Raw genomic sequence first — 25,941 nt, 5'->3', positions numbered from 1 at the left:
GCCGTCCCAGTCCCGCGGGGGCGGCCTTCCTTGGGCTGGACCATGGGAGGGGGATCTGGGTCCCTTCGGCATCCCAGGGCCTGGAGCAGTTGCCCGGCTGTGGCTGGGCTGGGGGGAGGGGGTGCGCGGCATAGGACACAACCTCCCTGCATCCCAAGACTTCTTGTCCTACAAGGTGGGGCCTCAGAACTCCCAGGCCCCGTGTGCCTGAGGGCTCCCCAGAAGTGGACTTCAGCTTGGGGTGGGGCCGGAGGCCGAGAGGGCCGAGAATCAGGACTGACTCGAGACTCCAAGGCAAGGCTGCAGAGGACACAAAGGCCAAGTGCCCAGGCCCCTGGGGAGGGGCAGCCACGTGCTGGGGCGCTCACCTGGGGTGGGCTCTGGGCCTCTGGGATGAGGCAGGTGGCCCGACCCAACCCTCGTCCTGGGCCTCCCTCTCAGTGGCCTCCCTGATAACTGCTGGCTTGAGGCCTCCCCGGCCCCCTCCCAGCCCTGCCCAGTTTTCCTGGCCCTGACTGGGCTGGATGGTCCACTTGATACATCCTGAGTGTGGCCTTCGGGATACCTTGCTCCCAGAGCTTGCCAGGGAGGTGGGGGCAGCCCCGGGCTCCTGTTCCCACCTCTGGTGGAACCCCGAGGCTGTGCCGGGCCACGTGTGCCCTGATGTACAGCCACAGCCCAACAAGGTGGGCGTCTGAGGAGGTGACTGGGTGCTGGTCTCGGAGCCATGCTGCCCCTGCCCCAACCAGAAGCTGCTCAGCCCCGGGTCCTCGCCTCCTCTGGGTCATGGTGGTGGTTTGGGGAGAGGGAGGCCACCTGGGGGTGCCCTTTGAGTCCAAGGGGTTACAGGCCGCATCTCCCCGACCCTTGCCTCCTGGCGGCTGCTGGGAGAATGGTGAGCAGCGCGTGAGCCGGGTGGGGCAGGACGTCGGGTGCGCTGCTCTGGCCCCTTCCCCGTGCTGCACGCACGTGCTCACCAGTGGCTGCCTGACGCAGGGGCGGTGCTGTGCTCCCACCGCCTCCCTCTGCCAGACCCCGCGCCTCCCTTTTGCCAAAGCCAGCCCGGCCCCTCGTGACATGAGTGCAGAGCAGAGGTGGCTCTGCTGGGCAGATACACAACGGTGCACCCACCTGTGTCCCAGCTGGTGCAGACCTGGCAATGGAGTTCCTAGGGGCCCTCTGACCCCTCCCCGGTCCTTTAAAAAAGACTTCTGCATGGACATGGCCCAGTGGAGCCAGGCAGGCTCAGGATCAGGTGTGCTGTGCCCATCTACCCTCCCTCCAGCCCCTTCTGAGACCCCTGTGTCCCTCCTCACCCCCCCCCCACCCACCCCAGGACCCCCGCGGGAGGAAAGAGACAGGGAGGCCACACACACAGCCCGTCGTTTATAGATCTCTGTCTCGTCTGTCCGTCCGTCCACGTATATGCCTGTATATCTCTACAGAAGGGGAAAGGGGAGACTCTCGTGTAAAAATCCAAAATACAATTCTATGAGCACCCGCGTACCGGTCAGTCCGAGTGTGGCCGTGAAGGCCCCAGCAGGCAACTGCTCATGGGGCTGGGCCCTCGGTGCTGACTGGGGGCCATGCCCGCCCAGCCGGCCCGGTACTACTGAGACCAGCCCTGCACTGGGGGGTGGGGGTGGGGTGGGGGTGTGTGGGGCGCAGGCCGGCCCTCCTCCTGGGACCTCTAGGAGACAGTGGGGTCCTTGGCTTTGGGGGGCTCCGAGCCCGTCAGCAGGGAGATGGTGGGGTCGTCTGTGTAGTCATCCCCCTCGGAGAAGTAGGAGCCGTCTCCCAGCTCGAAGAGCACCGGCAGGTCGCCACCCGCCACGTCCGCGGAGCCAGGGTCCAGCAGCAGCAGGGGCTGGGCCGTGTAGTGCACCAGCTGCTTCCCTGGGGGGGCGGGCAGGTCAGCGTGCTGGCGCGAGGGCACGGGGCGGGGGCGGGGGCGGGCAGGTTCAGCTCACCTGAGTCAGGGCTGCTGCTCTCTGCTTCAAGAGGCCTGGGGGGCTCCTGGGGAGAGAGGAGCTCCTGGATCTGCTGGGGCGGAGGGAGCGTGGTGAGGGTTCCCGGATCCTCTCCCCCGCCACCCCGCCACCCCCATGCTCTACGCACGCTGGCCAGGCTGCTGTCAAGGTCGGGCAGGCTCATGTCAGGCACTGTCACCGAAGGGCTGAACAACTGCAGGGAAGGGAGGGCAGTCAGGCTGTGCCTGTGGGCGGGGCGGGGGGCGGGGCCGGGCCGGGGCGGGGCCGGGACTCACGTCCAGCAGGGTGCTGGTGTCCACGCTGAAGCCGTGGCTTGTCAGCATGGTCTGCAGGTTGTCCAGGTTGGAGTCCATGGCATCCAGGTGGTCGCTGAGCTCGGTCCTGGCCAGACGGAGGGAATCGGGTGAAGCGGCACCCTGGGCGTCCCCACCCAGGCACCTTCCTGCCAGCGCTCACACCCGCCTGCCAGAGAAGGGCTCCCCTCGGCCACCACCCACCCTGCTCGGGCACACGGGAGGCCCTCCAAGGCAGGGCCCCTCTGCGCTGCCAGCCCGGGCCCGGCGGGGCAGTGTGCACAGGGCCGGGATCCTTGGCCACCCCGGGGGAGTGGCTCAGGCCCTGCCGTCCCCGGTCACCGTGAGGCTCCGTAAGGCCTCTGGCAGCACTTTAGGCTGGGTCAAGATGGCAGGAGGGCCAAGGAGGAGTTCAGTGCTCAGAATGGGGTGGGCGCCCAGATCTTCAGGCTCGGTAAGGTTGGGCCTTTGCACCGGAAGACAGCAGGAGGCGGCGAGGAGCCGTGCTCGGCGGTGGCTGGGCCAGCCTCTCCCCCGGTGCCCGCCAGGAAAGACCAGGCCTGGCGGCTGCGAACCAAAAGGCCCTGCCCTCTCCTTAGAGGAGGCCAGTCAGCACAACACCTGGGCCACCCTCTGTCAGTCAGCAACTCAGGGTGCTGGCTGGGGCCCCAGAGCCCGGGGGGCCAGTCCCTGTCGCAGAGGGCCTGGGGCGCCCATTCACCAGGCAGGGCTGAGTGCTCCCAGCCGGGCTGGGGTCTGGTCCGCGGCTGGGGAGGGGCCCGAGCTCTGGCAGAGCCCTCCTCCCTCCCCAGTGGGACAGCGCTAACCCTGGCTGGACTCGGCCATGTAGAGAGGAGGAGGGGCAGGGGAAGAGGCGGGCGACCCCAGACATCTGTGGAGCGCGAGCCACACTGCAAGATAGAAAGACAAGAGCCCCCGGATTGCAGGTGGGGGCCAGGCAGACCCCCAGGCCCCACCCTCGCCTGCCCACCTCTGGGGCAGCAGGACAGACACAGGGACCCAGCAGCCTGCCGCAGGAGAGGGCGGCCTGGCCACACGCCTGGGCTCCTGCAGTGGAAGGGCTGTGGGACCACCTGGTTGGCATCTGTCTCCCTCCCCAGCCCTGAGCTTTGTGCTCAGGGCCAGGTCCGCGAGCTCATCCCCAGCAAGCCCTAAGCCGCAGGCCTGATGGCCGCCCATGTCCAGCCCTCGTCAGGGGCCCGGCCGTGCTTCCAGAAGCCGGTGGGTGAGCGGACGGCACTCACTTGTCCAGGCAGGCTACGCTGAGGCACTTCTCGGGGGCCGAGGCAGGCCGGGGCGAGGGGGGGCGGCCCCCGGCATCGGCGAGGGCCGGGGCCGAGGCAGCCGGCGCAGGCTCGCTCTCCCGCAGGATGGAATCAATGAGGGCGGTCGGGGACAGGGGCGTCTCCACCACGGAGGACGGCTGGCTGGGACTGGCATCCTCTGCCCGGGGGCTCCGAGGTGGGCTGGGGGGCTCCTCCTTGACTCGAACCAGGGGGCTGCTGGACAGGGGCCTGCACAGGGGGCGCACGTGTCAGCAGGCGCCTCCACCAGCCCCACCCGCTCCCGCCTGCTGGGAAGGCGCCGGGCCCACCTCTCAGCTACGCTCCCGCCTGCGGAGGCCAAGGGGCTGCCGGGGGCCAGCTCGGTGATGTCGGAGATGATGGGTCCGGAGCTGGCAACAGCGTCTGGGGGGTAGAGGCTGGAGCCGCTATAGGCTGGGGACGGAGCCTGCCACCAGAGGGAGGTGACCACATGCAGCACCTGCCGCCGCCTCAACCCCCCGCCCCGCGCGGCACCCACCGCTCACCGAGTAGGGCCCCGGGCCATGGATGCGCTCCAGAGAGAACTGCCGGCCGTACTTGGGCATGGAATGCGCGGAGCTGCTGTCGTTCAGCATCAGCGGGCTGTGGGGAGAGGCAGGTTAGCTGCGTCCCCGGCCTCGGCGGCCCCCAGGACACAGCCAACAGGAGGTGGGCATGCCTAGTGCCTCACATCTTTCTCTTCACCCCCAGGATCCGGTTCGACTGCACCAGCGAGATGAGGAACTGGATGAGCTGCAAGGGGAGAGGTGGTCAGCCTGGCTGCAGACAGGGACCCCGCGCCCCGCCCGCCGGCGTCGCACCTTGTTGACGACTTTCTGCTGTTGGGCGTGCTTCTGCCGCAGGCTGGCCACCTCCCGCCACAGGGCCTCGTTCTCACTGCAACAGACCAGGCGCCGTCGGGGGGCTGCAGGGAGCCCCACGGACACTCCACCCCACCCGGGCAGGAGCAGGGCCGTGGGGGACTGCGTCTCGTCACAAGCCCAGCTGCCGGCCCATCCCCACCCCACCCGAGCACAGGCTGTGGGACGGTCTGGGGGCCAGGCCAGGGCCCCCGCCCCTCCTCGCGCTGTTGCGCTGCGAAGGGAGGATGCGCAGGGGTGCCAGTTGCGGGGGCAGCGGGGCTGTGGTGGAGACCTGGGCAGGGCCCGCTGGTGCGCCCCAGGATCCGGGCCGAGACCCCCGGGGCTTTCTCGGTCACAGTCGAGGTGGCAGAGCCTTGAGGGCGGCCCCCACCCTTGGCCGACTCTCCCTAGACTGAGGCTGAGAATGGGAGGGGAGTCCAGGGGAAGGGGGCAGTACAGCTTTCAGGCCACAGGGCAGCATGTGGGGGGGTTGTCCCGTGCCTTGAGGGGACCAGAGGTGGCCTCGAGGAGCAGAAAGGGCCACCTGAGCAGCCCACGGTCTGCCACTCCAGGGGGCCAGCCCTGCTCAGCCCCCAGCATGTCCTGTTGACATGCAAGAGACCCTCCTGGCTTCACCCTGAGAGGTGTCCATGTCCCAGAGGCCAAGTTCACCTGGTTCCATCTCCAGGTATCACCCAGCCAGGGGCTTCTGCCGGGCCCTGATGTGAGTAGTCGGGGCCCAGGAGCATCCTCCATGGTCTGGGGGGCATGACGGCCGGCCCTCTGAGCGGCTTTGAGGCCTCACCGAGACACGGCCAGCCACCCCGGGCTGGGGTTCCTGAGGTCCCCAGGGCCCCAAGTACATGGGAGGAGACCTAAGCCAGCCTCCATAGGGGTCCTGGCTCGGGGGAGCCTAGAGCTGGTTCTGTGATGGCCACACATGCCCCAGGGGCAGGGGTTCCAGAAAGAACCCAAAGTGTTTCCTGCTTCCCAGGCCTGAGGAGAGGTGACACCCGTGCTGAGTGATGCCAGGCACGCGCTCGGGGGCTGCGTGAGGAGCCCAGCTCTGCTTGCTGCCATGGGAACCGGGTCCAACCCCACCTTCTGGAAACGAGTTCAACCTGGCAGGGTGGGAGGCTGTGCAAGCCTGAACCTAGCTCTGTCTGGAGAGTGGAAGGCCTGAAGCGTCTGTCTTGGAGCCTGTGGGGCGGGACTGGGGGGAGAGACCCTCCGCTGGCGCCCCCTCCCCCTCCTCTGCTTGCTCCCCAGGAGGCCTCTTGGTCCCAGCACCTACTGCTTCATGGCCAGCAGCTTGGAGTCCATGCTCTCCTGCTTCCCCTTCATCAGCTGCACGTCGGTCAGCAGCTTGGTGACACTGTCCTGGTGAATCTTTATGTCCTCGCTCCTCAGGGTGGACACCTGGGTCCCCAGGGGAGCAGTCACTGAGATGGCCTGGGGGGGGCGGGATACAGCAGAAAGGGCCAAGGGGCTGCCGGTCTGGAGGGGCCTTCGCTGTGGTGGCTGACGGAGGAGGGGCTGCCAGCAGGAAGAGGGCTCGGTGCAGCCAGGCCAGCAGGACAGGGGGTGGACGCTGCTCCTGCTGATGGCCTGGAGGGAAGTCCGAGGACGTGGGGGAGGGAGGAGGGCTACTCACGCTGGTCACTTTCCTCTTGATGTTCTCCAGGAGCTGCTCCTGGCCGCGCAGGAAGCACGGGTGCTGGAACTCGGTGTCGTCCCTCTCTGGCTTGACCAGGCCGCCCTGCTCGATGTGGACCACCTTCCGGAAGCCATCTGCGCGCGACAGGGTGGGGCAGTGCTGCCTCAGGGCTGGGGACCCAGCCCTCACTCCGGCACGGCCACCGCCCCGCTGGAGAACGAGGGAGGCTGGGGAAGTGGGGAAATGCCCAGCACTGCCCTCTTGGGAGCCCTGCCTGAGGTGGCTGGGTGGTCTCGGTCTCAGGGAGGCTCCACACCCCCCACGACACCCCCTCCCCCTGCAGGTGCTCGGGATCCGGGCCACGCCCCCGGGCTACCCAGGGCTCAGAGCCTGGGGGCTGCACCAGGCCAGCGAGTGGGGCCCCGGGGCGGCGCACTCACACATGTTGAGCTGCCGCACGAAGCTGGCCATATTGCTGTGCTTGAAGTACTTGGGCAGCACCTCCTTGGCGAACTGGCCCTGGTCCAGCACGTGGAAGCTGTTCCCACTCTGCCAGGAGACGTGGGGGTCACGCAGCCGCCTCCGTGCAGGGGCTGTGCCCCCACCCAGGGTGGAGGTCTCCCTAGGACCCAGCACCCTTGCCGAGGCCCGCTCACCCGGGCTGCAGAGGGCCGTTCAGGAAGCACCTCAGAGCACGGCAGGCCCCTCCCTCAGGGGGCCTCGTGCTAGCTTTAATCAGCAAATTTCCCCTAAGAACAGCCAAGACCCCAAACGGAGGCAGCCAAGAAAACGGGAACCTGATTTCTGTTACTCTGGAGGAAAACAACACAGTCACGTTCAGAAACGCAGCTTTGTTTTTCTTTTAGCAACAGAGACAAAAAACAGAGATGAACAAAACTGCTACGCTGGGCTTCCCTGGTGGCGCAGTGGTTGAGAGTCCACCTGCCGATGCAGCGGACGCGGGTTCGTGCCCCGGTCCGGGAAGATCCCACATGCCGCGGAGCGGCTGGGCCCGTGAGCCATGGCCGCCGAGCCTGCGCGTCCGGAGCCTGTGCTCCACAACAGGAGAGGCCACAACAGTGAGAGGCCCGCGTACCGCAGAAAAAAAAACCCAAAAAATTGCTACGCTGCTCTTCCATTTCTTTCCTGCCCTCAGTCCAAAAGCTACTGGAAGGGCGACAAGGCAGCCCTCTGTGCTGGCAGGGCCCGGGAGCGGGTGCAGTCCTCCCCTGGGACGAGGGACAGGGAAGAGCCGGAAGATCCCCGTGGCGGTGACCAGGACGCAGCAACGTTTCTCAACACGGACAAAGACGGGACAATAAACAGATGTAAGTGTGAGGTGAGGAGAAATGGTGGAAGACAGACCTCTACAGCTTTCTTCCTCCAAAGAAGCAATAAGAAAACGAGCAAAAAATGTTCAGTCAACTTCTTCAGAACCCTGACACTCACCCAAAGGACTGCACCAACATGGGGAGAGTTTATTCAAGAAATGGTTGAATCTCAGCAAGATCAGTGAGCTGCGGCACTCAAACTCGCCCTGTTCCCGCCTCCTTTCCCGTAGCTGTGAAAACCAACAGCTGAAATCGTGGGGGAACCAGCATTCTGGCAGCCACAGGGTGAGAATGGGGCTGGGGCTCCTTCAAGGCCTGTATGGCAACTCCCTGGAAGGTTCCACTTGCAAGGCTGTTTTTGTTTGATTTGACTGGAAGCTCTCTTAGTATAAAAAGCCTTTTCCTAGGGATGTTTGTTGAAAACATCTAGAGGCAATTTTGAAACCTGTGCCTGCCTAAGACAGTGGACAGCAGACAGGGAAAAACAAGCTAACCAGAAAACTTAAAAGGAAGAGCTGGGGAATGAGATATCAAGAGGAGCTTTGAAAAGCTCCAAAATATTCCAGGGGATCTAGAAGTCACATGCCCATGTAGAGCTCTGTGCACACCTGAGAGAGACCTGAAAAGGCCCTCTCACCTCTGGCTGACTGAGGCTCTGCATAAGCAGGAAGTGGAGGAGAAAGTCAAGGTGTCAACTACCTGGCTGGGAGGTGAAGGCACGCCCAGCACATACAGAGTCCGCTGCAGAGGCTGGGAGGGTTATTGTCTCCAGGCATTGAAGGACGTTCCTGCTCCCTTTACTCCCTGACCAATGAGCTAACAAACAAACAGCAACAGCAAGAAACAGCGACAAATCCTGGCGAGCGTAAAAAATCTGATACTGAGTTTAACAAATGCCACATTATATTAATGGACAGTCCAACATTCAACAAAAAGTTACGAAACATGCAAAGAAACAAGGTATGACCCATACATCGGACAGAAGCAACCAAAAGAAACTGTCCCTAAGGAAGCTCAGATGTTGGACTTACTAGACAAAGACTTTAAAATCAGGTATTTGAAATATGTTCAAAGAACAAAACAAAATGGCATCTAAAGAAGTAAAGGAAAGCATAAGAATGATATCTCTTAGAACAAAGAATAACAATAAAGATAGAAGTTATAAATATGAACAAAAAAAATCCTGGAGTTGAAAAGTGTAACAACTCAGATTTAAAATTCACTAGAGGGCTCAAGAGCAGATCCAAGCAGGAATAAGAAAGAATCGTGAAGGAAGATATTCAACTGAGATTACCTAGGCTGAGAGACAGAAAGAGAAAAGAATGAAGAAAGTGAACAGGCCTCAGAGACAATGTGGTACGCCACCAAAGACCAACATATGCATAAAGGAGAGGAGAGAAAGGGACAGAAAGAATATCTGAAGAAATAATGGCAGAAAACTTCCCAAATTTGATGAAAAATATCCAAGAAGCTTAACAAATTCCAAGGAGAAACTCAAAGAGATTCACATCTAGATATCCATAATCAAACTGAAGAAAGCAAAAGACCAAGGAAGAATCTTGAAAGCAGTTAAGAGAGAATAGACCCATCATGTACAAGGAATCCCTAATAACAGCTAATTTGTCATCAGAAACCATGCAGGCCAGAAGCCAGTGGGATGACATACCAAAAGTGCTGAAAGAAAAAAACCTGTCAGCCAAGAATTCGATATCCAGCAAAACTATCCTCTAAAGATAAAGGCAAGGTTTCTCTGTCTGCGAAGGCAGCTAAGGAGATCCAGTGAACCACTCCAAGGAGGAAAAAAACGAAGCTTATTTAAGTCATCTAAAGTCTCTGGAAATTGTCCTAAAAGCATGTAACAAATGAAGAAACATTTATTCAAGAAAACCTAAAACTCAGTAGGAACAGTGAGTCTGTAGCATTTTAGCCATAACTTACTCCCTCTTTCTCACATCAGTTCACCTGGATTGATATGACACTCTGGGAGGCTATGGCCTAGAGGTGGGGATTCCTCTCCCCTCAGTTTACAACCAAGGCTTTCTGTATCTTGCTGAGGGGCAGGCCACCAGCATTTCTCATCCTGTCCAACTTGAAGGTGAAGAGGCTAAATTCCTGGTGATTGCAGCCAAGAGGTTGAGGGTCCTCTTCCCCATTCTGCCCCCGCCTATAGAATGGAGGCTCTACCCCAGGCATGGCAGGCTGAGGATACTGGGGCTTCAATTACCCTCACCCCAGTTAGCCTTTAATTTCTTTTTCTTGTCTTAATGTACTGGGTAGGACTTCCAGTACACTATTAGCTAGAACTGGTGAAAACAGACTTTGTGCTTTGTTCTGATCTTATGAGCAAAGCATTCAGTGTCTTACCATTATGTATGATATTAGGTGTGGGATTTTTTGTGTGTGTGTTGTTTTTTTTTAGAGATCCTTTTGTATCAAGCTGAGGAAGGTCCCTGCTAGCCCTGGTTTTCCTAGTTTCCTGAGGAATTTTTTTTTTAATATCACGAATGTCAAATTTTGTCAAATGCTTTTTCTGAATCAAATAATATGATCATGTGGTTTTTCTTCTCTAGATTGTTAACATGGTGGATTATATTGATTTAAAAATCTTGAACCATCCTTGCATTCCTGGGATAAATCCCATTTGTTGTGACATTATTCTTTTTATGTACTGCCAAATTTGATTTGCTAAAATTTTATAGAAGACATTATGAAGGATATTGGCCTGTAATTTTCTTGGACTGTTTTTGTCTAATCATTTGGGCCTGAAAACTTCTTTCTAGGAAGGTTTATGACTAGGAATTCTATTTCTCCAATAGACTCAGGGCCACTAATAGTTATGTTTCCCCTTGGGTGAGTTTTGGCCGTTTGTGCTTTTCAAGGAATTGGTCCATTTTATCAACTTTACATGCATAGAGATGTTTGTAGTACTTCCTTATTATCCTCTTACCACCTGTGGCGTCTGTAGTGATATATCCTCTGTGATTCCTGATATTAGTAATTTACCTTTTTTCTTCTGTCAGTCATTCCACAAGTTACCGATCTCAATCTTTTGAAAGATTCAGCTTTTGAATTCATTTATCATGTTTTACTGTTTTCAATTTCATTGATTTTTGTTGTCTTTATTATTTCCTTCCTTCTGCTTGCTTTGGGCTTATTTTGCTCTTTTTTACTTTAATGTGGAAGCTCAGACGCCATTCTGATTTCCCTTTTAGCACTGCTTTACGTGGATCTCACACATTTTCAGACAGGAAGAGTTTGGTGGGCTGCTGGGGAATGTCTGTGGCACAGGAGATGGATGTCCTGTCAGATGGAAATGGGGGAGAAAACTGCTCCTCTGGAGTCTGCACTCCTGCGAGTCTTGATGGTGGTATCTGCAGGCTGCCACTGTGCCTCAGTCTCCCCACGTGGCATCTACCATTCACCCACACGACCTCAAGCACATCCTGTCTCACCCTAGGCCAGACTGCTTGCTGAGCTCTACCCTTGCTGACTGATTGGGTGTCTCCACATGGCTGGCCGTCTGGGATGTACCTCCGTATCTCTGAAAAGGAAGCTATAATCTATATACAGTTTACCATTTTAAATGAACAGCTCTCCATTTCTGACACACAGCTGTTTACTCGCACAAGCGAGGAATAGAGAACATTTCCATCTACCCCCCAAACCACCCCTATGTCCCTTTGCAGTCAACCCCCTCCCTCATCCCCAGGCAACCACTGATCTTTTGTCCCCATAGTTTTGCCTTTTCTGGAATATCATGTAAGTGGAATCACAGGGTATGTAGCCTTTTGTGTTTGTATGTAGCCTTTCACTTAGCATAATGCCTTTGAGATGCAGCCGTAGTGTTGCAAGGGTAAGCTGTTTGTTCCTCTTAAATGCTGAGTAGTATTCCATTGTAGGGATGTCCCACAGTTTGTCTTCTACTCACCAGTTAATGGACATTTGGGTTGTGTCCTGTTTTTGGCTATCATAACTAACTGCTACGAACATTTGTGTCCCGGTTTTTTCCTTCTAGAAGTTATACAGTTTTAGCTCTTATATTTCAGTCTATGTTTAATTTTTGTATATAGTATTAAGCACAGGACAGGCTCACATTTGTGCTTGTGGAAGTCCAATTATTCCAGCACCATTTGTTGAAAAGACAGTTCTTCCTCCATTGAATTACAGTGGCATCTTTGTCAAAAATCAAATAACCTTGAATGGGTGGGCCTACTTCTGGACTCTCTAGTCTGTTCCACTTATTTGTATGTTTATAGTTATGCCAATATCACTCAGTATTAATTATTATAGCTTTACAGTATGTCTTGATATCAGATAGTGTGAATCTTCCAACTTCGTTCTCCTTAAAAAAAAAAAAAAAGTTTGACTATTCTCTGCCCTTTGCTTTTTCATATAAACTGAAGGTTAGTGCACACAAAAATTTCTGCTTGGATTTCACTGGGGTTGTGTGGAATCTACTTACCTCTTTTTCTCAGCCATGTTTTACAGTTTTCAATGAATAAATCACACACGTATATATGTGTGTGTGTGTGTGTGTGTGTGTATATATACATATATATATACACATATACACATTTTGCAAGATCTACCCCATGATAACTAGCCTACAGATGGCCTCCAAGGACCCCCACCTCCAGGAGTTCACAGCTTGTGCTGTCCCTTTCCATGATCTACCAAAAGTGTTCTCTATGACCAGCCGCATCCAGCAGACATGATGGTATTTGAGAACACATTACAAGCCCACCTTGGGCTCCCGCTCTCTCAGATCGCTTGCTCTGGGAGAGGCAAGGTGACATGCTGAAAGCAGCCCTAAGGAGAGGTCCACAGGGTGAGGAACTGAGGCTGCCAGCACCCAGCTGAGTCTATTTTTTTTCTAAGATTTTTTTGATGTGGACCGTTTTCAAGGTATTTATTGAATTTGTTACAGTATTAATTGTTTTATCTTTTGGTTTTTTGGCCGAGAGGCATGTGGGACGTTGGCTCCCCGACCAGGGATTGAACCCGCACCCCCTGCATTGGAAGGCGAAGTCTTAACTGCTGGACCACCAGGAAAGTCCCCCCAGCTGAGTCTTGAGATGATTGCACCCTCACAAGAGATCCTGAGGCAGCCAGCTCACGGCTCTCAGACACTGGGAGATAACAAGGGTTTGTTGTTTTAGGCAGTTAGTCTGGAGGTGACTAGTTACACAGCCACAGATAATACAACCAGTAAGTGTTCTGTGGTTTTTGTAGCACTGTAAGTATTTCCATTTTCAACAGCTCGTTACTGGTACATAGAAATATATTCCATTTCTGTATATTGGCCTTGAATCCTGTGACCTCACTAAACTCATTCATTAGTTCTAATAACTTCTCTGTAGGTTCTTTGGGATTTGCTAAGTAAACAATAATGTTTTCTACGAATAGAGTTTTAGTTCTTGCACCTCCATCTTGATGTCTTTTACTTATGGATTTGCCATATTGCCTGACCAGGGCATCCCAAACATATTAAGGAAAAGCAGTAAGAGCAGACATCCTTGCCTTCTTTTCCAGCCTTGGGGGAAAGTATTCAGTTTTTCACCATTAAGTATAATGTTAGCAGTAGGGTTTTTTTGGTACAAGCTTTTTATGCGATTGATGAATTTCCCTTCCCAGTTTGCTGAGCTTTTAAAAAAATTTTATGTATTTATTTATTTTTGGCTGCGTTGGGTCTTCGTTGCTGCACACAGGCTTTCTCTAGTTGTGGCGAGTGAGGGCTATCCTTCGTTGCGCTGCGTGGGCTTCTCATTGTGGTGGCTTCTCTTGTTGCGGAGCACGGGCTCTAGGCGCGCGGGCTTCAGTAGTTGTGGCTTGCGGGCTCTAGAGCTCAGGCTCAGCAGTTGTGGTGCATGGGTTTAGTTGCTCCGCAGCATGTGGGATCTTCCCAGACCAGGGACGGAACCCGTGTCCCCTGCACTGGCAGGTGGATTCTTAACCACTGCGCCACTCAGGGAAGTCCCTTGCTGAGTTTTTATCATGAAATGCATATTGAATCTTGTCAAATGCTTCTTCTGCCTCTGTTAAGATCGTGTGGCTTTTCTTCCCCGTTCTGTTGATGTGGTGAGTTACACTAGGTCTTGAGTGTTGACCAGACTTCCACCTACAGGGCCCCTTCCAGTCCCAGGCCTCATGCTGTCTCTGATCGGAAGTCAGTCTCATTCTTATCCTATTCTTCCGTCTGGCTGCTTTTAAGATTTTCTCTTCACCACTTGTTTTCAGCAATTTGATTGTGATGTGCATTGGTTATCATTTTTATTTTTGTGCTTTATCTTCCTTGGGAATCATTGAAATTCTTGGATCTGTGGGTTTACAGCTTTCAAAGAAAAAAAAAAGCTGGGGCAAATTTCAACCAGTATTTCTAAAATTCTCCTTCCTCCTTCACTCTGGAACTTAAATTGTGTGTCAGACCACGTGACATTATCCCCGTAAGGCTCTGCTCACTTTTTTCAGTCTTTTTTTCCTCTCTGTGATCACCAGGCATAGTTTCTTTTGCTAGTCTAGTGTTCAGTGATCTTTTCTTCTGCAGTTTCTAATCTGCTGTTTAATCCCCTCCAGTGACTTATAAAAACAAGCTTTAAACTTTAGAAAGTTAGATTTACAGAAAAGCTAGACAGTACAGAGTTCCCATATATCCCACGCCCCATTTCCCTATTATTAACACCCTGCATTAGTGCATATGCCACAAGTAATGAATCAATATGTTGATAGTTTATTTTTAACCAAAGTCCCCAGTTTGTTCAGATTTCCTTAGTTTTTACCTGATAGGTCTTTCTATTCCAGGACAATCATCTGAGACATTCCATTCCATGCACGTCTCCTTACGTCATTCTCGACAGTCTCAGACTTTCCTGGTTCCTGACGCCCCTGACAGCTCTGAGGACGGGGCTGCTTCTGTGTAGAATGTTGCTCAACTTGGATTCGTCTGATGTTTTCCCCTCATGAGGAGTTGGGGTTATGTAAGTTTTTGGAGAGGAAGACCACAGAGGTGGCTTGCACTGCCCATCAGAGCACGGCAGGGCACACCCGTCAACGTGACTCATCACTGCTGGTGGAGGCCTGTCTGTCAGGCGTCTCCACTGTACAGTCTCTCCCCCCACCCCCTCCTGTACTCCTCAGAAGGAAGTCTGTGTGCAGCCAACACTGAAGGGTGGGAATTACGTGTCACCTCTTTGAAGGGAGTCAACAGAAATAATGTGGAATTCTTCTGCATGGGACACTTGTTCCAGAGATATTCTGTTCAATTTCCTTCCTTTTTATATCTTCCATTTCTGTCTTAACGTTTTCTCTCTACTTTGAGCAAACAGAGCATCTTAGTAACACCTTTAATGTCCTTGCTCGCCACTTCCATCACGCCTGGATCTGTTACCATGACTCTTCCCTTCTTTGTTACAGGTCACATTCTCATGCCAAGTGGATCATCTATTAGTTTTGACTAGATCCTGGACACGAAGAATTTTACTACATTGTGTCTGAGTTTAGTTGTCTTCCTTTCAAGAGTACTGCACCCTCAGTTCTGCAGGAAAGGATCAGCCTGATCCTTTTTTTTTTTTTTGCGGTACGCGGGCCTCTCACTGCTGTGGCCTCTCCCGTTGCGGAGCACAGGCTCCGGACGTGCAGGCTCAGCGGCCATGGCTCACGGGCCCAGCCGCTCCACGGCACGTGGGATCCTCCCAGACCGGGGCACGAACCCGCGTCCCCTGCATCGGCAGGCGGACTCTCAACCACTGCGCCCCCAGGGAAGCCCTGATCCTTTTAAGGCTTGTTTTTAAGCTCGTTCACACTGCATTTGGGTAGCCTTTTCCCTGGGGCTAATCCAGCCCCACTTTCAAGGCGTGGCTGTTCTGAGGTCCGTGAAAGGCTCTGTATGTTAGAGCGGCCTCTCCGCTCTGGCTGTGAGGAATCAGATGACTCGGCAGCTCTAGGTGAGCCTGGTGATCGCTCACCACGCGGCTCCTCAGCGGCGGTTCTTTCCCTGGAAGTTCTGGGGCGGCTTCCCAGGCCCCCCACACGGATGCGCAAAGCAGCACTCGACCAAGATCCTCAGGGGCTCACGTGCAGCTCCTCCTCTCTGGTACCAGGCCTTGCAAATTCTGGCTGTCTCAGTTTCTCCAAAGGCCGGGCTCTCAGAGTCTGAACACTGCTTCCAGATAGAACGCCTAGGCACCTGGAGGGCTCACCTGTCCTTCCTGTTTAACAATCCTGAACACTGCTGGTGGGTTGAGTCCATGTTGGATGTGTCCTGCCAGCCTGACCTTAAGGTGTGTTAGAAGTTTGAGAGGGCCTTCTGGTGAGTCCATCGCAGAGCCCGATGCCTCCTCCTCCTCTGCTGACCACGTGCAATTCTTGCAGGAAGTCCTGGCTTACCCTTGGGTATAACGGAAACCAGTGACGGGAAATACGGCAGGACCAGGGAGCAGCTGTTGCCCAGCTGCTGGCTGGTGAGCAATGCCCTTGCCCCTGCGATGCAGTTCTTAGTAAATATCAAGTCTTACTGTAAATTCAGAGTCTGTGGCCCTATTTCCTACACAACTGTGAACAACCTGAAACGTATACAAAGTTTTGCATGTAAGTACATTTTTACAGAGGGAGGATCTCTGTCTTTGAATATTTTCTCAAAGCGCCCACAACTCAACAGGATTAACATCCACGGTAATTCCATGAGAGGCCTACCGGTACTTCTCAAGTATATTCCCAGAAAAAAAGGCCCGTTTTAGTCCCCCAGCCAAAGAGACTGGTGTGTGTGATGTGCTCCGGGAGCAGTGGGCGTGTCGCTGGCACCCACGTGCAGTGTGAGCACTAGAGCCGCGTGGACGCAGCAGCAGAGAAACGCAGCCTGGCGGGAGGACACGGGAGGCACAAGGCGGGGTGCAGAGGGGAGCTCGCTTTCGGTCCCCTCCCCGGCCTTTGTCTTGTCCTCAACTGAGGATAGGACCATCTGCACTGTCCTCATGTCATTTTCTTATTTCTGCTCAGGGACGCAGCACAGGCCCCATGACCAAAGCATCCCCGCTCATGTCCAGCCGCTGGCCCCATGCTCGGGTCTCCAGGCCCAGCTGAACATCTGCACACGGGTGACTGCTGACTCAGTAACTGCCGGCGCCCTCCCAGTGGGAGGAGACTGTGGGGCAGCTGCCAGCGCCTCCAAGATCGGGAAACATTCAGGGAGCCGGCCTCCCTCCTTCCACAGCCTGCAAAGCCAGCCCCTGCGAGCCCTGCAGATCTCAAGGAAACCCTGCAGCCAAAGGTGCAGGCTCTGAGGTCTTCACCCGGCTCCCGTGATATCTGATGGGAGCTGACCGCTCATTCCAGGGTGGGTCCTAAGGACCCTGCTGACCACTCCCTGGTCCTTTAATAAAGAATTCTGACCACACACAGCCCAGTGGAGCCAGGCAGGCTCAGGCTCTGGTGTGCTGTGCCCATCTACCCTCCCTCCAGCCCCTTCTGAGACCCCTGTGCCCCTCCTCACCCCCCCCGCCCACCCCAGGACCGTGGAGGGAGGAAAGAGACAGGAGGCCACACACATAGCCTGCCGTTTATAGATCTCTGCCCGTCTCATCCATCCATCCATCCATCTATACATTTACCTATATATCTCTACGGAAGGGGAAGAGGGGGGACTCTAGTGTAAAAATACAAACTACAGTTCTATGAGCACCAAGTACTGGTTAGTCCGAGTGTGGCCGGGGTCAAGTTAAGAAAGCAGGTAGGGACTTCCCTGGTGGCGCAGTGGTTAAGAATCCGCCTGCCAATGCAGGGGACACAGATTCGAGGCCCCCAGCGCCCCTCACAGCCTGCACCGGGTGTGCCTCGGGCCTTTCGGGGCCACTGCCCATCCCCGAGGGCGGGGCGGAGGGCCTGCTGGGGCCCACCTGGCTCCCAGGCCGGGTGGAGGAGCAGCCCTGCCTGTCGTGGGAGCCCCGAAAACGGTCCTTGGCCAGCTCGGAGTGGCCAGGTGTGACCAGGACCCTCCTCGAAGGGTCGGTCTCACAGGGAGCTGGCGACCTGACTGCAGCGACTGCTCTCCAGCCAGCCCCTCCAGTGTGACCCTCTGACCCTCTGACTGCCCGTGCTCACATGGGCCACCCTAGGCGAAAGAGGCCCTCGCTCTTAGGGCCTCGAGGTGCCTGCAGCCTAAAAGCAGAGCCTCCTTCCCCTGCGCGCTCCCTCCCCCCGTCCCTGTCCCGTGGGAGTGGGGTCAGGAGAGCCTCCTTCCCCTGCGCGCTCCCTCCCCCCGTCCCTGTCCCGTGGGAGTGGGGTCAGGAGAGCCTCCTTCCCCTGCGCGCTCCCCCCCCCCCCCGGTCCCTGTCCTGTGGGAGTGGGGTCAGGAGAGCCGCTGCATTCGCCAGCTTCCCTCCCGAGGGCGGTGGGGCCTCGGGTCCTGCAGGGCAGCCCCGGCCTATTCAGCAGTGGCCCCACACCAAGCGCATTGGTAACTGGCAGGGGGTCTGGAAGGGGGGGAGCCAACACGACTCTCTGGGCAGCGACGTGCTGGCCGTCCGCTGGGCTGTGCAGAGGCCGCACAACACTGCCGGACTGGCCCCCCGGCCAGAGTTTCTGGGGCCGGAAGCCACCCCCCCACGTTATCAGCCTTGAGGGTCAGCCACCCCACCACCGCCTTTCCCTGGTCCCCTGGGTCAAACGCAGGGAGAGTCCTCGGCAGAATGGGGAGAAAACTTCCAGCACAAGGGGGAAGGCACCGAGAGCACAGATGCCAGAACCTTCCAAGGTCTCTGGAAGCTGGACTTTGGGCTGCAAGTCTGCAGAAGTCTCCATGAGGACTTTTTGACAGAGGCCCGGGGCTTGTGTGTGCATCACTGAGGCCTTAGGCAGGGGGCTGTCTCCTTTCTCGGGGCTGGGCAGCTCTGCAGACCGTGCCCAACCCAGAAAAGGGCTCTGTTTCTGTCCTGCCTGGCAGAGCCAGCCCGCCCGCTGCGTCCTGCACCAAGCACACCCTGCTCGGCCTGTGGACAGACCAGGGGGGCTCAAATGCACAGGCTCCAGTCAGCACCCCTCTACCCCCGGGGAGGAAGTGCCAGCAGGGCCGGCGGGGGGCGCAGCCACTGTGAACGAGGCTGTCTCAGGCTTGATGGTTCCCGCTTTCCTGCTCCAAGGCCTTGCCCAGAGCACAGGCAGTGGGACTTGGAGAACTTGCTGGTGTGGCTTCGCCCGCTGCCTCACGATCTTTAAGCAGAAGCAGTGAGCAGGTCAAAAGGTGGGGCGATCACCCCAGTAGGACTAAGCTCGGAACATCCCAAAAGATCTCTGATGCCCCTCCCCAAACCGGGTAAGAGTGCTGCCCGAGAGTTAAGGGAAAGGGGAAAGAGGAAGAAGGAAGGATGACAGAAACATGGGGTCATTTCCTCGGGTCTGCAAAGTTCAAGGCCTGCAACGAAGGGATGGTGGTAACAGGACAAGCTTTAGGAAAGCACGGCCCCCTCTCTGGGAATGCTGCCCACCATCACAGAGACAAGCAGTGGGAAGGCAGAGTGCCACATGGATGTGCTACTTGGACCAACACGAAGTGTCCCCCACAAGGACGCGGCAGGATTTCTAGTCTCTTTACTCCCTCTCCCCCTCTTGAGGCAGAGCTTCAGCAGACAACCCAGGAACGAGGACCCAGCCTCCAGTTCTGGGCTCGCTTCAGCCCTGACTGCTTCCTTCCTAAGGGCTTAAGACTATGAAAGACAAGTACTTAGGAGAGTCTGAGAAAGCCAGCGTCTGGACCCTCAGGAGAGCAAGCATGTCTGAAGGCGCCCAGAGGCTCCGCAGCCCAGGGCGGCCTAAGCCACCCATCTGCCGGCCCTGAGCTATGGCTCCGGCCTTCCCCGGACACGACGTCACAGCCCGGACGTGAACGGCAGATTCTCGGCCGCAACTCCAGACAGTCTCTGCTGTACCTCTGCAAGCCTGAATTGTCCGGTCTGCAGGGTCAGACCACGGAAACGAGCCTGCTGCCAGGCAACTGGAGGCAGGGACGCGAACGAAGACGTCCCGAGAGGAATGAAAAACAAAGTCGCTCTTGGGAAACCCGGCTCTGGTCTCCGGACACGGGCTCGAGACCCACTGGAACTTTATGACGTTTTGCTTTCTGTTTTCGCTCCTTTTCCTTTTCCACTAGAGTAACGCCCTCCAATTCCTGTGTCAAGCCCTGATTTCTTCCCAAAGGCTGCCGACCCCACCACCCTGGTAACTCATCTAAGAAGCTACGGGGGCCACCTGGGCACAACGCTCGCCAGCGAAACTGGGCGCTGCCCTAAGGCCAGACGCGCTTCCGCAGTTGTCCCGCACATAGTCGGCGCGAGACCGAGGAGGAGAGGCCCCTCCTGCCCAGCCCAGGGGAGCGCGCGGCAGGAGCGACGAGGGGCGGCCTCGGACGCTCTTTCCCGACGCCCTGCTGCCCGCCCCCGAAAGCCCCGGGCCGGCGCGCCCAGCCCCTCACCGGGCTCCAGCAGATAAGCGCGTCCGTGTCCGGGTCGCTCACGAGGGTCCACAGCTTGGTCAGGAAGGCCGGGACGTTGCTGGGCCCCGCCGCGCCCGGGCCCACGGGCAGATCCATAGCGGGCGAGGCGGGAGAAACGGAGGTAGCGATCACGAGGAGGGGCTGAGGGCCGGGCTAGCGCCGCCGCCGCGCCTCCCGCTCGGGCCGCGCCGCCGCCGCTCGCTGCGCACACACGGCCCCGAGCCCTAGCATGGCCGCCGCCATCTTGCGACGGGCGCGCTCCCGCCGGCGCCGCCCGCCCGCGTCCCTACGGCGCGCGCACGCCGGCCCCGTCCCACCCAGGGCCCGCCCTGCGCCCTCTGACCCTGAGGGCCCCGCCCCCAGGCCCACGCGGTCGTGTCGCTGCCGGAAGTGGCGGCGCGGGTCGGGGCTGGCCTGGAGCATGGCGGGCACGCGGGGCGTGGGGCGCGAGGCGGCGGCGGCGGGGTCGCTGCCGGGGAAGCGGCCGCCGGAGCCGGAGGAGGTGACCGCGGGCTGCGCGAGCGGGACGGGGAGGTGCATCTGGGCCGCACGTGGCGGCTCCTCGGCCGCCAGCGCCGGGGAGCCAGGCCGGGGAAAGCGGGGAGGAGGGTCGCCTGTCCTCTGCTGGTGGTGGCCTTGTGGGGGCGTCCTGGGCAGGGAGCACCCCCTGTGCGAGGGGTAGCCGGTGTGGGGCTGGGCTGTTCTGCGGTTGGAAGAACGTCTGGGCTGGAGAGAGCTAGGAAGGAGGGCTGGCATCCTGTGCGGCAGCCTCCCTAGCCCTTTGAATTGTGCTTCCTGCGTTAAAGGGATTTGAGCCTGCAGTAACCACTTGTCTGTTGATACGTTACTAATACGTCGCATGCATTGTAAAAGAGGGTACGAGAATAGTAAGGCAGTGCCTTCTGCACTGGATGCATCGTTTCAACTGGACTCATGGCCACTCCTGGTTTCCAGCTGGACCCCAGCTGGGTTGTGGGGTGTCATCAAATCTCGGTGGTAGAAAGCCGCCGAAGGCTTGTACAGTCGAGCCTCTCTGAGCCGGGACTCCACGTTGCTGGGTTGTCCGGCTGCCCGCTCACTTTGCGACAAGTCCTCCTGGCTCTGTACCCATCAGCAGCCATTTGTACTTGTGCCCAAATCATTTATGCCGTTTTCACTTGCTGTTTTAATTGTATGGCTTACTAAGTGTTGGAGTAGTTAGTGTGTGTCAGAGTCGTTTCTGTGGAAGCTGAGTTGAGTGCTGCCAAGTAATTGGTGAGTGCAGGCTGTCCAATTAGGTGAGAGACTTCTTAACAATTGAAAAGCAGCGAATTCTCCGTTCAGATAAACGCTTGCTAAAAGTCTGCAAGTTCTTGTTGCAGTTCTAAAAGGTCCACACCGTGCACTGCGTCCTGTAGACTTAGGGATCGGGGAGTGTCTGGTCAGCAGAGCTCTGCTCGGGGGAAGCTCTGGTCCTACCCCTTGAGGGGGTGAATGGAAACACTTGCTTTTAAGTAAAGCTTGTGTAGTTTTTATGTCTTTTCAACCAACCTTTACAATTTACTGATCAACTGTCGGTCCCAATCTGGTTGGATACAGAGTCTTCTGCTTCAGGTGGGAAAAGTCCCTCAGGTTGGGGTCCTCTGCTTGCCCCAGACCCCGCCCTAGTGTCCTCATAGCTCTGGGTCTCTTAAGTGCCAGGGTGGGGTGTGGAGGATAGGGGGCCGGTGTGGGGGATGTGATGGGAACTGAGCTCCTTGAAGAGTCCTTGCCTTGTGAGATGCTAGGAGTTGAATGTCTCTTCCGAGTGCACGCGGCCTGCTGTCGGCGGAGGTGGGTGGTGAGGGAGGCCTGGGTTGGGTGGGTGGTTTTGGTGGAGGTGGAGGCTGTGGCCTGAGGGCTGTGGCCTTGGAGGCCGGCCACACAGAGCTGTGGGTCAGCGCGGGTGCCCGCTGCGTGGGCTGTGGGCTCGTTGACGCCATGCTCCTTTTAGCCTTCTCTCCTCGGTGCTCCTGGTCTCAGCCCTGGGCCTGGCAGCGATCCTGGCCTCTCCGACAGCGAGGAAAGTGTGTTCTCAGGCCTGGAGGATTCCGGCAGTGACGGTAGTGAGGCCGACACTGCGGCTGAGGAGGAGGATGGGGCCAGCAGCGATGAGCAGCACAGCGGGACGGAGAAGCCCCCCGGGCAGCAGGTGCGTAGGCAAGGAGCCTCCTGGTGGGCTCTCCCCCTGGATGACCATGGCCAGGAAAGTGCCTGGCAGGCATCGGGCTCTCTGGGGGCTCCCGGCAGTGCTTTCTCCCGTTCCTTGGGAACCCCAAGGCCCTCGTCCCTCCTCTGGTGCAGCGGGGCAGGGGAGGGGGTGGGTGTTGCTGGTGGGGGCTGGGTAGGACGCTTTCTTGGAGCTGAGGTGCTCTGAGCTCTAGAGCACCAGTTTTCAAGCATAGTCATGTGCTCTGTTCATAGGAACCCCCAAAATCTACCTGCCTGGGCCCCCACACCTACCCCGGTGATTCTGATGTCACTTCTCCTGAGGCTCAGGCCGCTTTGCTAGACTCAGCTGTAGGCTGCGTTTCCTAGGGGCAAAGCCCAAGGTGGGGTTTGTTTGCAGGGGACTGCCTGGGGGGAGCTGGTGGCCCCGCACTTGTGGGAGCGAGTGGAGCTCCATCCACCTGGCCTGGTCTCGGGGGCACAGGAGCCAGCTGGCCGCCGCGTGAGGCTTTGCTGTCCTGCCTGTTGCTGTGACGATGGGGAAAGGCAAACCCCACTCTTGTCTTAAGTGAGGAAAATGACAGAAAAGCTTAATTTAAGTAAAACACAACACTGGTTGTTCAGAGCATCCTAGAAACGATCTTGTAACTGTTTATACTTTGAATGGCCGTGGTGTCCTGGAGGTTAGGACCGTGATGGAAACCAAAAGCCACACTTATTTGATATGTTTCCTAGGAAGACAAGATTTTAAATCCAATTTAAACTCTCCACCCATTAAAGCTTTAATTGTAGCGCTGGTGCACAAAGAGAAGATGGTCCACAGACTGCCTTGCCCGTGCTTTATGGGCTTATGGGCAGATTTTTCTCCTTTTTAACTTTTTTTTTTAAGACTCATTATTTATTTATTTAGTTAGTTATTTTATTTTTGGCTGCATCGGGTTTTAGTTGCGGCACACAGGCTCTTTTGTTGCGGCTCACAGGCTTCTCTCTAGTTGTGCGGTGCGGGTTTTCTCTCTCTAGTTGTGGCGTGTGGGCTCCAGAGCGCTGGGCTCTGTAGTTTGTAGCACGTGGGCTTAGTTGCCCCGCGGCACGTGGGAACTTAGTTCCCTGACCGGGGATCGAACCCGCGTCCCCTGCATTGGAAGGCGGATTCTTTACCACTGGACCACCAGGGAAGTCCCTTAACTTTTTAAATTTACAAAATATTCCCTCCTTGACAAAACGTTAAATCTTACATCAACACTATTCGGTAAAGGACGTTTCCATTCGCTGCCTTCACTCTCCTTGGTGAGCACAGTTCATGGTTAAATTATCTTCCTGGATCTTTTCCTCCTCTTTTAAAATTAAGGATCGGGGCTTCCCTGGTGGCGCAGTGGTTGAGAGTCCGCCTGCCAATGCAGGGGACGCGGGTTCGTGCCCCGGTCCGGGAAGATCCCACATGCCGCGGAGCGGCTGGGCCCGTGAGCCATGGCCGCTGAGCCTGCGTGTCCGGAGCCTGTGCTCCGCAACAGGAGAGGCCACAACAGTGAGAGGCCCGCGTACCGGGAAAAAAAAAAAAAAAAAAAATTAAGGGTCCACACGCTTAAGTTTTTTCCTTTAAAATAGGATTTTTATCCTCTTTTATAAGCAAAATTTTAGGAATGATTTTTAAAAGTTAAAGTTATTTTTTAAATAACTTTTTTTAATAAAAATAATTTTTAGTTGAAATTCTCTAGGTGAGGTACTGCTGTACAGGCATCTCGAGGCTGACCACCTGTGCCCCGCGAGCCACTGGGCTTGTGCTGCTCCGCAGAGGTACCTGTGCTGCCGTCCTGGGTCTGCTGGCGGCCGGCTCAGCGGGTGCCGAGCTGCAGCTCAGCAGAGACTCCATGCCCACCCTCTCCAGAGGGTGGGGAGCCGTCCTCGCCCCTGGCCCTCGGCCCTCCGGGGTGCCCTCTGAGCCCTCTGTCTGAGGAAGTCAGCCCAGGCCACCTGGGTGGGGGCGTCCTCAGAGGGGGTGAGGCTGCCTGTGGCTCTGCGCCCTCCCCAGGCGTCCCCCACTGGCAGCCAGGCCCTTGGGCCCTCCCTTCCGTGCTCCGTTGGGCCGGTGGTGCTCCCTCACCCCGCCTTGTCTCCCGCTAGTGCCGTGCTCCCCTCCCCGCGCGTGCGCAGGCTCTTAGCGCCCATCCGCATGCCCTGTGGGTCGTCCTGGAGCCCTGCCAGCTTCCCTGGAACCTGCTTGGCCTGGGCACTCACATCTCTGGCTTCTTCGTGCTGTAGCTGAGGGGTGTTGGAGTATTTTCTTCTAAAGCGGGGACCTCAGTACTGGGTTGGAATTCGTCCAGGCCAAGAACGGGAACTGAAGAGGTGGGTGCTCTTGACTCCTGGTGGAAGTCCCCCCATCTCCCCTTTTCTTCCACCCGTTCCTCAGAAGCCATCCACCGCTCCACCTGGTGTAGCTGGCGATTCTCCACGTCTCCTGTTCACGAACAGGCCAGTCAGTGCTTCCTGTGTGTTCTCCTGTCTCCCCCCGAGCCTGGCCGCACGAGACACCCAGGAGCGGCCCCCGTGACAGCCCTGTCATGCTCTGCATCGGGGCCCCCCGAGTCAGCCTGTTCCTCTCATCCTGCAGCTACGGCAGGGCTGCTAACCTGCAGAACCTTCCTACCACGCTGGGGAGTTCCGCTAGTTCAGGGCCCTCTCGAGGGTCTGCCGACCCACCTTCACCTGCCCCAGCCCGTGGGTTGTCCCCTGCGAGCAAGCTGGAGGGGAGCCCCGGGCCCCTCCCCCACTGGCCGCCCACACGCCTCCTGTTTCCACCCTCAGGTGGTGGCTCCTGCCGCCGGGCACCCCCAGTCACCCAGGGCCTCTTGCTTCCCTGTGTCCCCCCGGTAGCACTTGGTGGTGCTTTTGGGCGGGCTTTTCCGGTCCCATAGGTCTCGCGTTGCTGGGCCTCCTCTTGATTTCTCATCTTGAGTGGATTTAGGTGCTGACGGCCATTTCTTCATTTTTGTGCTTGTTTAGATCCGTTTTTTCTTCTGCTTGTCCTGTTTGGTTTGGTCCTTTCTCATTTGTGTGGGTTTTCCTGTATTTTGTTTTCTTATTCTTTTGTACAGAAGTTCCCATCTTCATTAGTTGAATCTGCTTGCCACGTTCAAGAATGTAACAGGGCTTCCCTGGTGGCACAGTGGTTGAGAGTCCGCCTGCCGATGCAGGGGACGCCCCGGTCCGGGAGGATCCCACATGCCGCGGAGCGGCTGGGCCCGTGAACCATGGCCTCTGAGCCTGCGCGTCCAGAGCCTGTGCTCCGCAACGGGAGAGGCCACAACAGTGAGAGGCCCGCGTACCGCCAAAAAAAAAAAAAAAAAAGGAATGTAACAGAAGACCTAGTAGCGATGCCTAATGTGCAACTAGCATCTCCCAGATAACTTAAGAGTCCTGCCTGTACTGTCTGTGCACTGAGCTTACTGCAAACCCTTGGGCAGGAGGAGCCCATCTGGGTCTCAGCTCAGCTCTGGGGAGTGGTGGGCAGGGCCCCCAGGAGACCAGTAGCAGCTGTGAGTCCCAGAGCTGTGCACTGTGGGGTCTGGGCGTTGGCTCCTGGGGAGGGAGTGGGCCCCGTCAGTGGAGGCCACCTCAGGCAGGATGTGCCCGGGCCTGTCCCAGAGAGCCCCGGCCGTGGCCCAGCGTCAGACACTCTTATTTCTGGGGATCAGAGTTCAGGGCAGGTGGGGTGGTGTCGCATCTGGGGTGACATGATCAGTGGGTTTGGGAGATCGCACAGCCCCCTCTCAGCTGTGAAGCACGTCAGCTTCTCCTGTACCCTCCCCAGGTTTC

At 56.9% G+C, this 25,941-nt stretch overlaps 2 protein-coding genes and 1 long non-coding RNA gene across 8 annotated transcripts in view; 2 read left to right on the top strand and 1 right to left on the bottom strand.

Moving 5' to 3' along the window:
• Nucleotides 1-1,371: 1,371 nt before the first annotated feature.
• HSF1 (heat shock transcription factor 1) lies at nucleotides 1,372-20,201 on the bottom strand. Of its 6 annotated transcripts, none has more exons than XM_030876150.3 (14): nucleotides 19,918-20,201; nucleotides 6,570-6,678; nucleotides 6,127-6,263; nucleotides 5,767-5,924; nucleotides 4,431-4,506; nucleotides 4,301-4,362; nucleotides 4,116-4,212; nucleotides 3,900-4,036; nucleotides 3,550-3,819; nucleotides 3,112-3,195; nucleotides 2,267-2,372; nucleotides 2,119-2,184; nucleotides 1,971-2,040; nucleotides 1,372-1,896 (listed from the first exon to the last, which is right to left on the bottom strand). In XM_030876150.3, the coding sequence occupies exons 1-14, from the start codon at nucleotides 20,032-20,034 to the stop codon at nucleotides 1,691-1,693; spliced, it is 1,695 nt and encodes a 564-aa protein (XP_030732010.1). In that variant the 5' UTR covers nucleotides 20,035-20,201; the 3' UTR covers nucleotides 1,372-1,690. The 6 variants fall into 6 exon arrangements, with proteins under 6 accessions (XP_030732010.1, XP_030732012.1, XP_030732013.1 ...); XM_030876152.3 differs by having other exon boundaries at nucleotides 1,971-2,016; XM_030876153.3 differs by having other exon boundaries at nucleotides 5,767-5,891.
• Nucleotides 15,061-16,850, top strand: LOC132593697 (uncharacterized). The gene is made up of 3 exons (XR_009559437.1): nucleotides 15,061-15,736; nucleotides 15,828-15,916; nucleotides 16,452-16,850. It is a non-coding gene; the product is annotated as an uncharacterized lncRNA (long non-coding RNA).
• The window catches only part of BOP1 (BOP1 ribosomal biogenesis factor), a 21,058-nt gene continuing 15,269 nt past the window's right edge, over nucleotides 20,153-25,941 (top strand). The window contains exons 1-2 of the mRNA XM_030876064.2: nucleotides 20,153-20,440; nucleotides 21,911-22,108. Of these exons, the coding sequence (XP_030731924.2) occupies nucleotides 20,168-20,440; nucleotides 21,911-22,108 (471 nt within the window). The 5' untranslated portion in view covers nucleotides 20,153-20,167. The remainder of the gene's footprint in view (nucleotides 20,441-21,910; nucleotides 22,109-25,941) is intronic.

This window comes from Globicephala melas, chromosome 17 (assembly GCF_963455315.2).
Source record: "Globicephala melas chromosome 17, mGloMel1.2, whole genome shotgun sequence".
Taxonomy (NCBI): domain Eukaryota; kingdom Metazoa; phylum Chordata; class Mammalia; order Artiodactyla; family Delphinidae; genus Globicephala; species Globicephala melas.
This window is presented reverse-complemented; position numbering and strand designations above follow the sequence as displayed.

Bases quoted from the DNA above. Each gene is read 5' to 3' on its own strand.
- HSF1 (XM_030876150.3), bottom strand. From the start codon at position 20,034: ATGGATCTGCCCGTGGGCCCGGGCGCGGCGGGGCCCAGCAACGTCCCG. The intron at 5,925-6,126 runs GTGAGTAGCCCT...CGCCCCCCCCAG, and splicing joins TCAAGAGGAAAGTGACCAGC to GCCATCTCAGTGACTGCTCC. The intron at 1,897-1,970 runs GTGAGCTGAACC...CCGCCCCCCCAG, and splicing joins GAGCAGCAGCCCTGACTCAG to GGAAGCAGCTGGTGCACTAC.